Source organism: Osmerus mordax, chromosome 19 (genome assembly GCF_038355195.1).
Source record: "Osmerus mordax isolate fOsmMor3 chromosome 19, fOsmMor3.pri, whole genome shotgun sequence".
In the NCBI taxonomy this organism is placed as follows: Eukaryota; Metazoa; Chordata; class Actinopteri; order Osmeriformes; family Osmeridae; genus Osmerus; species Osmerus mordax.
The window spans coordinates 1,691,307-1,702,791 of NC_090068.1; the positions used below are offsets into that span (position 1 = coordinate 1,691,307).

The 11,485-nt window shown below is 39.3% G+C and overlaps 1 protein-coding gene across 1 annotated transcript; it reads left to right on the forward strand.

Moving 5' to 3' along the window:
* Window positions 1-8,920: 8,920 nt before the first annotated feature.
* LOC136963506 (uncharacterized) lies at window positions 8,921-9,985 on the forward strand. The gene is given in 1 exon segment (XM_067257658.1): window positions 8,921-9,985. A coding segment is annotated over 1 exon segment (1,065 nt).
* Window positions 9,986-11,485: the final 1,500 nt, after the last annotated feature.

Below are 11,485 nucleotides of genomic sequence, written 5' to 3' on the forward strand. Positions count from 1 at the left end.
ATTCAGTTTACTTAGTACAAAAATAGTATATAAATAAGTACAGTGCTAGTATACTTTAGGTACCATGATAATAGTATACTTTTTATACTTAAGTATACTTACAAATTAAACTTGAAGTATACTTCTTTTTTTGTAAGGGTTGTTTACATTCCAAAAAAGGTCTGCATTCCATTATCTGTCACAGTTTAACCAATCTGTATTATTTTGTTACTGTTCATTTTCAGAAGAAAAGGCACATAAGTGAGAGCTGTCCATGATTATACTGTACTTACTATGTGTTGCTACCTTTATCTATACACACTAGTTAGTTCGGAGACATGCCAACTCTTGTAGTTTTGGTTAACTTATGTGTTAACTACGGTCATAGGTGCTGCTTCTATTTGTTTCTTTCCTTTTGTAAGTTAATGTATAAAAATAACCATCATTCTTCAATCCCTTGTCCTTTTAGTACACTCACACTGTTCTTCATCACTCACCAATCTGGTAAATTTTATGTTACGTTTCCCCCAATATCCCTAGACAACACAGCCAAGGGTGTGCAACAGTTCTATTCTCTGTTATCTACAGTATGATCCTTATGATATCATGACCACTGACCACTTACATTTCTAAAACAATGGTTCTAACCCTAACCAGTCGAGACCATAAACTTAACTTAACCATTGTTCAGTTAAGTTTGGGCCAGAAGCTGGCCCATGTGTTACACATATGTGCTTGGATTAACCCCTCAATCACTGGACAAGGAGACCACAGAGGGGGGAAGATCAAAAAGGACTGAAATAACCACGGATAATGATCTGAGTTCTAACCCACTACAGTGTCGTAGCTAATGGCTAGAAGGGAGAAAAGTAAAGGTTCAATAGCCTGGTGTACTAGATTTACAGTCACACCAATTGGAGATGATGTTCTCCCCTCTAGTTCATTATGTTATATAGATACCTTGGGACTGTGCAAGTGGACAGTGTAAAGCTTTTCAGTGTTTGTAGGATTACTTAGATAGACACTTACCAACTTCTTCCAAAAATGTAAACACGATAAAGTAATTAGTTTATCAGTTTATTCCCTTATCAGTTTATTCAGTTTATTCCCTTATCCAATCTACAATGCAATGTGACAAGCAGCTTAAAATAGTGGCACTGTCGACACCACCTACAGCTGGTGAGGTGTGTTGACCTGTGCTAATGATTTGATGGCATCTGCGTGAGTTTTTTCCCCTCAGATGCTTCTGGAAATATATCATTTTGTAGCTTTTTTTGACCATTCAACCAATAATAACCATGCATTCACAAGTTACACAGTGACTGAGCTTGGTGAAGTTGGCTTCACAACAAAACAACATATTACTTTATCGATTACATAGAGCTTAACTAATTGCAGCATATTAGCTAGATACTTCCATCAAACACATACATGAAATCTATTATTATAGTATACATATATATGTCCTTTGATACTCAATTCATAGTTCATAATTCAATATATGTCACTGTATCAAACAAAGTCTTAATATCTGAAGCTCATAGTTTTGGCATGCATTTGTGTATTCACTAATGAATCAGTAATTGATCAATTACAAAATTACTAATTGTTTAATTGATAATAAAAAACTATGTGGGAGGGTGTTTTGAGGTTCTTGCAGAAGTGTAAAAGTGCAGAAGAAAATAATGAAAGAGAATAATGGCACCTAGTCTGTTACCACAGATTACACCCAGCACAGGGTCTAAACTAGGGCCCCACACAAGTCCATAAGGAGGCCATGAATTTCTGCCATACGGCCAGTACCGTTATCTGGACCCTCAAGGTTACTCCCAGCTCCAGCCAGACTGTGCCTAATTGCCTGTGGGTGAGTGGGCATACCACACAATGGGTTAGCAGCACACGCTTGGTTGACAGTTGCACTATTTTGCATAATAATTATCCATTAACAAGACCATTACGCCTACCAATTCACACAAGACAAAGGTGAGTCTTGTAGGTACTAAACAAAGTTGATATTGACATAAAATGTGAATGAAAACTTACTTCATGTACTGTGTGTCAGTAGTGAATGTTTTCATTCACTTTTGAAATGAAAGCAAGCATGCGATTCTTTAGGCTGTCTATGTCAAGCACACACTGTTCTGCAATCCAGAAATATACTTTCCATAAATGTTTTACCCTTGGAGCATTCCCCTACTTTGTCATCCGGATAACTTCGCATTCTCATAATTCATCTCTAATCTAAGACTCAACACAACCAATGCACTAATCAAATTGTCTTGGAGAGAGCACATTTAGAAATGTCATTTCTATGAACCTCCTCTGCCATTTTGACCTATTCTGGTGGGGAATAATGTAATTCACCCCACGCCACACATGAATTATGTCCTAAAATTCCAATGATCTGCATTGGCCCTCTGCTGCTATTTTTAGATAATTAAACACTGAAATGTTCAATAGCCTTCACAATAAGCAATGCCAATTAAATCAAAAATAAAATGTCAATTAACAATATGAACTGGTGTCATGAATGGTAAATGATTAGCCACAATGGTTTTGACTGACACTGAGGTACAGCTCTTTTCAGTTTTCGATAAGAAAGAAATGTTCAAATATCATCTGATAATAATGATGAACTTAAGATTTTTCCCAATTACTGTAGATATACTGTTTAATCACTCACAAAAACAACAAAGGCATTACTGTTCCTCATAATATCACTGATTGAAGATGGTTTAAATCATACCTCACTGACAGAACAGAGTACATTTCACTTGGAAGTGCAAGGTCCCGGCAACACACAGTCACCTGCGGGGTCCCCCAGGGGTCAGTCCTGGGCCCCATCCTCTTCATCATTTACATCCTCCTCCTCGGCCATGTCATTAGCCGCCATGGAGTCTCATTTCACTGCTATGCCGATGACACACAACTGTACATGAAATTGGAAACACATCTCTGCAGCTTCGGAAAAATCATCTCTGTCTTCACTCACCACCTGTCTGGAGGAGATAAAGGTGTGGATGAAACACAACTTCCTCCAGCTAAACAGCTCCAAGACTGAGGCAATTCTTGTTGGCACCTCACATCAAATCCAGTCATCCTCCATAACCTGTATAACCATTTCTGGCCATGACATTCCCTTCTCCACAACTGTCACCAATCTTAGTGTAAAATTTGACTCACAACTCACCTTTGAAGCCCATATCAAAAACCTCTTTCTACCATCTCAGAAATATTGCCAAACTCTGTTCCACTCTCACCTTAGCTGATGCCGAAAAACTGGTCCACGCCTTTGTCTCCTCCAGACTGGATTACTGTAACGCACTTCTCATTGGGATCCCTAACAAAAGCCTGCAGAGATTGCAGTATGTTCAAAACAGTGCTGCAAGGATCCTGATGAGAGTACAGAAATACGACCACATCACACCCATTCTCCATTCACTTCATTGGCTTCCCGTTTCTGCCAGGTTTGAATTCAAGGTCTCCCTTCTCACCCATCAGTGCATCCATGGAAATCCTCCCCCCTACCTGAAAGAACTACTGACCCCTACAACTACAGCACGATCCCTCCGCTCAAAAGATTCAAACCGCCTCCATCTCCCCAGGACTAAGCTCAGCACCATGGGTGACCGGGTTTCTGTTCTGCCGCACCTCAGATCTGGAATGCCCTCCCCGACCATCTGAGGGCACCTCAAACCACTGACACTTTAAGAAAATTACTAAAACATTTATTTTTAGCACATATTATGATTTTAATTATCTAATTGTATTTTATATTGATGTTCTACCTCGTTTTATTATCTTAACTGTAGCACTTTGAGATGTTTTCAAATTAAAAGTGCATTAGAAATAAAATGTATTATTATTATTAAGACTATTTCCCATATTATCTAAGGGATTTGTAAATTAACAAATAATTTGAACTGGCTCAATAAAATTACTCCCCTCTTTAACAGACTATGTAAAGGATAAGGATCCCCACGTATACCAGACTATTTCGGTCTATGTAGATTGCTTCAGATAGGCAAGGATTTTTGCTTGAGCCTAAAAGGTCTAAACTAACGTGAAATATTAAAGTGCTCTTTCAATTACTTAATGTCAAAGTGGAAGATATTTTGATCTTTCCCCCTCTCTCTCTAAGCACTACATAAGGACCCTTTTATATTGTATATGGCTCACCCTATTGTTGCTATGCCTAGAATAATCACTACCATGAAATAATTGAACAGCAGAACTCTGTGTAGGGACAGGAAATATCAAAATGCAAAACAAGTAAAGTCTTGCTGTTGGATGCTGTGTTGGATGTTCCCATACAGGAGCTCTACAGCTGAGACATGCAGGATCAGTGGGAGACATTGGATCACCATTCAATTCTTATAATACTGCTACTCCAGAGAAGGACAGAGACAGAGAGAGATGGAGAGAAAAAAAGCGAGCTGGAGAAAGACTCAAAGAGGGAAGAGGAAGAGAAACAGCCTTATTCAAAAAAGAAAAGAAGGTAAACTTTAAGGCTTTCACAGTGTCCGCTACTCAGACACATCAAATTTCCCAGCACCTTCAGACTGAAGACAACTGGGCGTATGGAGTCAAGTGGCTGAGTGGTGAGGGAATCGGGCCAGTAATCAGAAGGTTGCCAGTTCGATTCCTGGCTGTGCCAAATGACGTTGTGTCCTTGGGCAAGGCACTTCACCCTAATTGCCTCGGGGGGAATGTCCCTGTACTTACTGTAAGTCGCTCTGGATAAGAGCGTCTGCTAAATGACTAAATATAAATGTCATGTAAATGTATAAAAAGTACGTCCAAGTTGTTTTTGACATGGGCTGACGTGAGCTCTGGTACACAGATGATTTACATTCAGTCTAACCAAACAAAAATCTGTGCTTACCACACATGAATTCCAATTAGGTGTCACGGAAACAAAGGAAGGAAGGCTTTCAGCCCTCATTGGGCCTTTTAGCCATACTCAATTAAGCCTCTCAAATGTCCAGACAACCATGACGTTTTTGATTTTCCCTCCGAAAATTTTTCTTGAAATCTACATGTTTCCACCTGCTCTGCCATTTTGTCCTGTTTCTTAAGGTGGGTAGGCCTACTGAAACTATATACTTTCTTATAAGAAACATATTTCATTTAATTATTATTCATTAAATGGCATTTCAAGCATTTCAGTAGTACTATACATGAGTAACTAATTACTGTACAGTTACATAATACATAATAAGCTGTACAAGTAGTGTACAATGGGAGTCAGGTGGCTGAGCGGTTAGGAAATTGGGCTAGTAATCAGAAGGTTGCTGGTTCGATTCCCGGCTGTGCGAAATTACGTTGTGTCCTTGGGCAAGGCACTTCACCCTACTTGCCTCGGGAATGTCCCTGTACTTACTGTAAGTCGCTCTGGATAAGAGCGTCTGCTAAATGACTGAATGTAATGTAAATGTACAACTCCAATTCCAGGAAAGTTGGGAAGTTGTGTAAAATAAAAATTAATATAATGATTTACAAATCTTATAAACCCATTATGTTATTCACAATAGAACATATAAAACATGTTGTCGGAGAAATTTATAATGTAAGGTTATATTCTGAAAATACTGGTGCTAGCATTCCTTTGTCAGTAGAGAGCCCTCTCCCCACATGATCTATAGATGACACTAGGCTTACGTAAACAAACTGACCTTGGTTGACCATTATCATACTAGAGGTGCAATAAACCTTATCTGTGTTGAGTGAATCATATGGTCAAGCCTAGGGTCGGAGAACTCTGTAAGTTTCCACGTGCACGCGCACTCTGTCTCTGGGATCGATCATATTGACAGCTGATATGCAGGGGAGGAGGCTTCTCACCAATAAATGGTCTTACCTGAAGACTTGTGAACCAGACAACACTTTGTAGCACAATGGTGTGTGATGTTTTTGTCTCCTTGTGGGCCGGCCGCAAGCAATAAAGCTTTGTTAAACTTGTTCACCAACTGACTGTGCAATGCTTGATAGATTAATATTCCTGACACATGTCAAATGTTTTAACTGATGAAATGTACCATTTTAACCCTTGTGTTATCTTCGGGTCATTCTGACCCATCAGTCATTGTGACCCACCGTTGTATTGCGACAACTTTACCGCCTACAAAAACAAAGTGAAGCATTTTCTTTTAACCGTTGGGCTGTCTCAGACCCCCCACATTGCGAAGGTTAAAAGAAAATTATTTTTATTTGTTTTTGTATTGGGTAAAATTGAGTAAACACAACGATTGTTCGTTATGAACCTTTGGGTCATGTGACCCGAAGGCAGCACAAGGGTTAAGGAAAAAATAAGGTCATTTTGAATTTGATGGCAGCAACATGTCTCAAAAAAGTTAGGATGGCGCAACAAAAGGCTGGAAAAAGTGTTACTAAAAATAAACGGCTGGAGGAACATTTTGCAACTAACTAGGTTATTTGCAAACAGGTCAGTACATGATTGGGTATAAAAAGCGGAAATTTAGAGTCTCTCAGAAGTAAAGATGAGCAAAGGTTTACCAATCTGCGAAAACCTGCATCTACATATTGTGAAACCATTTCAGAATAATGTTCCTCAAGTCAAATTGCGAAGACTTTGAATATATCATCATCTACAGTACATAATATAATAAAATTATTCTGAGAATCTGGAGAAATCTATCTGTAAGGGACAAGGAGGAAATAAATTCTGCATGCCTGTGATCAGGCGGCACTGCATAAAAAACAGGCATGATTCTGTAATGGAAATCATTGCATGGGCTCAGAAACACCTCCAGAACTCATTGTCTGTGAACATAGTTTGCTGTGCCATCCACAAATGCAGTTTAAAGCTCTATCATGCAAAGAACAACCCACACGTGAACATGATCCAGAAACACTGCCATCTTCTATGGGCTAAAGCTGATTTAAAATGGACTGAGGCAAAGTAGGAAAACTGTTCTGTGGTCAAACAAATTGAAATTATTTTTGGAAACCTTGGATGCTGCGTCCTCCGAAGTAAAGAGGAGAGGGACCAACCGGCTTGTTATCAGCGCTCAGTTCAAAAGCCTGCATTTCTGATGGTATGTGCAGTAGTGCGTATATAATGGTCAGCTTGCACATGGAAAGGCAATATCAATGCTGAATGGTATATAGAGCAACATTTGCTTGCATCCAAGCAACATCTTTTTCAGGGAAGGCCTTGCATATTTTAGGAAGACAATGTTAAACCACATCCTGCATCTGTTAAAACTGCATGGCTTCGTAATAGAAGAGTCCGGGTGCTGAACTGGCCTGCCTGCAGTCCAGACCTTTCGCCAGTTAAAAACATTTGGTGGATCATGAAAAAAAAAAATGACAAAGACCCAGGACTGTTGAGCAGCAAAAGTCCTGTATCAGACACAGAAGGGACAACATTCCTCTCCCACAATTCCAGAAACTGGTCTCCTCAGTTCCCAGACAGATATAGACTGTTGTTAAAAGAAGAGGGGATGCTATAAAGTGGTGAACATGGCCTTCTCCCAACTTTTTTGAGACGTGTTGCTGCCATCAAATTCAAAATGACCTTATTCTTTCCTTAAAATTGTACAATTCATCAGTTTAAACATTTGACGTTTTAAATGTTCTACTGTGAATGACATAATGGGTTTATGAGATTTGTAAATCATTGTAAATCTTTTTATTTTATTTTACACGTCCCAACTTTTCTGGAATTAGGGTTGTAGTACCACTACAGATACATTTTATCTCTACATTATTTTTCAATTGCTCTTTAGCACAGTCTTGAAAAACATGTGGGAAGAATGAAGAGGACACAAAGTATGTCTGGTTCCATGAACAAGAACCCAGGAATCGTCCCAGAGATCTCCAGACCCTGTTACTATTATATATAAGTTTGCTATGACCTTCAGAATGTAATGTGTGTACGTGTGTGTGCATGTGTGTGTTGGGAGAGACAACAGTATCTAGACTGTGGGGTAATTTGAGTGCATTTACTGACAAAAGACAACAAAAAGTCAGTTCCTCGATTTTGATGGAGGTGATTGATAACCTTGTTTTATCAAGACAGTCAGATGTTGGCCTTGCACCAGATGCTGGGGATTAGTTAAGTAACATTGCCAATTCTAAATGCAGGCTCTACAATGCTTGTTTCCTTCTGAGATCATAAGAAAACCCAAATCCAACTTTCAACCACCGTTTAACATGGATTGCACCACTATGCACTGTTTACTTCAAATGATTAGAACCCACTTAATCATTATAAAAAGCAGAATTGGAGTTTTTATAATAATATTCCTTGAAAGGAAAATACAGTATTTCTTCGATTAATTACACAATGTTCCTTTTTGGTGCAGCGTTTATTCGAGGGCGGCGTTCATTTGAGTGCGGCGTTCATTTGAGTGCGGCGTTTATAAGAAATGCGCAAGCATGCTAACATGTTTTTAGACCAGCTTGCCATGGGCGGAAATCCTGGTGGGGACAGGGGGGACACGACCCCCCCAATCCTGGGAAAAATATGATTTGTCCCCCCCAATAAATCACTGTAAACATAACTATGTAATTTCAATAACATTGATAATATGCAATGAAAGCGCTTTGCTGATTATGGACACAATGGCACTTTTTTAAGTTTAAAAAGATTGCGAACCCCTTCTTGGCCCTTAAGTAAGTATCACTTATAACACAAAACTTAAATAATTTGCCATTTTATGACATAAATTAATTCATATTACAAATACATACATACATTCCATCTTTTCTTTTTTTTTTTTTGCTTAAATGTCGTGTGTGTGTGTGTGTATATATATAGCATATATCGGGTAACCTTTCAATTTAATTCATCTCAGCAAAACAGAAAAAAGGACATGGACCAGAAGATGGCTGTTCAGGAGGAAGAGGGGGTGTTAGCCAACTACTGAGGGAGCTGGCTGACGAAGATGCTCCTGGTTACAGAAACTGGTTAAGAATGGCGCAAAACACATTTAACAGTCTGGTGAGCCTGGTGGAACCATCATTAAGAAGGCAAGACACAGTGATGAGGGAGGCAATACCTGTTGGGGAGAGACTGGCAATAACATTGAGGTACTTGGCCACAGGACAGACCTTCTCCTCTCTGGAATACACATTCCGGGTTAGTAGGCACAGCATTTCCAGAATAGTAGTCGAGACCTGTGAGGCTCTTTACAAGGCATTACAACAGGATTACCTCAAAGTGCCATCCACAGAAGAGGAGTGGAAACACATTTCTACCAGATTTGAAGAGAGGTGGAACTTTTCGCATTGCATTGGTGCCTTAGATGGCAAGCATGTCAACATCTTTCCGCCACAGAATTCAGGGTCTCATTACTATAACTACAAAGGTTTCAATTCAATAGTTCTTATGGCTCTAGTAGATGCAGCCCTGAAATAAATCTATATTGATGTAGGGACAAATGGCAGAGTTAGCGACGGGGGAGTTTGGGCCAAGTGTGGGCTGAGCCAGGCATTGGAAGACAACACACTGAACATACCACCACCAGAAGACCTGCCTGGACGTCAAACCCCTGTCCCTTATGTTGTCGTGGCAGATGAGGCTTTTGGTTTGAAGCCATGGATGATGAGACCATACCCAAGGACACAACTGGATAACAACAAGCGAAACTTTAACTACAGGCTCTCTCGTGCACGTCGTTGTGTTGAGAATGTTTTTGGAATCTTGGCAAACAGATTCAGAGTTTTTAGCCAATCAATTGCACTGGAGCCTTCCAAGGCTGTAATAATAACAAAGGCAGCATGTGTTCTTCACAATTACCTAAGAACTGAATCCCTCACCCGTTACACCTACACACCTCCCAGTCTGGTGGATCAGGAGGACACAGAAACAGGTCGACTTATTCACAGAGCTTGGAGGGAAGAACCAGAATGTATGCGCCCTATTGCAGCTTCCTCAGACAGAAATTCATCTTTGCAGGCAAAACAAGTGAGAGAGGAGTACTGCAGCTACTTCAACACAAACGGAGCAGTAAGCTGGCAAGAGAACGCATTGTCTTGAATACTTATTCTTCCTCCACACTTCCATAACCTCTACCCATCTGTTTAATTAATACAGTATGCATGATACAAAAAGACGCTAATGAATGAAATGCAACAAATACATTTTGTTTGTTTTTATTTTCAGTTCAGCGACCCTGGCAAATGCAAAATATAAAATACACAATTAAATAAGCTAAATTACTATTAAATAAGTTAAATTACAGATTACTGTACATACTAATATACATACTCCATTTGTTTAAAATTCAGAATACAAAAAGATAATAAATAAAATGTTACAATCAAATACATGTTTTGTTTTTCATTTTCAATTCAGCTACCCTGGCAAATGCAAAATATAAAAATACACAAATAAGTTAAATTACTGTTGAATTAAATCACTATATACATACTACTCCTCATCTTGGACCGAGTGAGCCAACTCGATTATCTGTCTTTTCAGCTTCTTCGCCTTGTTGTCTGGCAGACTTTCTAGGCAACTTTCTAAGTACTGTAAAAAGCCAGTGTGCTGTGAGGAGGCCTTTCTTTTCAGAAAACCCATAGCATACTGCATGGCCTCTGCAGCTTTATCCATTTTGTTCTTTTTGGGCTCAGACACAGCATTGTGGCATTGGGGTTGAGGTGGAGTTGTAAGAGTGTATGTGGATGGAGAAGGAGAAGATAAGAGGTTCTCTGGGAACTGGGATGCTGAGGGAGCAGCCAAAACTGTTGACAAATTGTCACAACTTTCTTCAGGGGTGCAGGAGTCACGGAGAAAAGACAGGATGTAATAATACTTCCACTTGGAGAGGTAAACCTCTTCAGCGCCGGCCCCCGATTTACTGCTCTTCAGAACCAGGCCACGCTCCCGCGAAAATACAGTGCGTAGGTTTTTAAATTTCCTCTTGATATCTTCCTCTGAGAAAAAAAGCATCCTAATATTGTAACATAAATAATCTATAGGTGATATCACATACTTTTTTTCTTAACTATGCGTTTACACACAGTTTATATTATGAAGCAATGTGGAATTAACTGTAGAAATTACAGTCATGGACACAAGTTAAGACTGCCCTTGAGAAAATGTACTTTTTTCCTTCTGAGCATAGTGATAGATTAGAAATGATTTTGATCTGTTCTTAAACCTTTGTCCATGACTGTAACGCAGTAAGAACCATGTTGTCGATAATTACTAACTTACTACAACAACATTGTTGCAATAGCCATTAGAACTTACAAAAATATGCATAAAACAAATTTCACAACAGGATGTACCGGTTATAACTTGTTGCTCATCTGACAGCTGCTGACAGAGTCTGGAAGTCCCTCGTTTTAAGGTCCCGGTGTTTATATAGCTTTGCCTTTGGGTTCCACAAGTAGTCGTGCTCTGTAGGATACAATAAGAGACGGTGATGTTAGACAAACACTGCTCCAACTTAAAAACAAAAAAACTATCAATGAGCGGCCCTTCATTTATTACAAGTCAGTGGTTCTCAAACTTTTTAGAGTGGCGTACCCC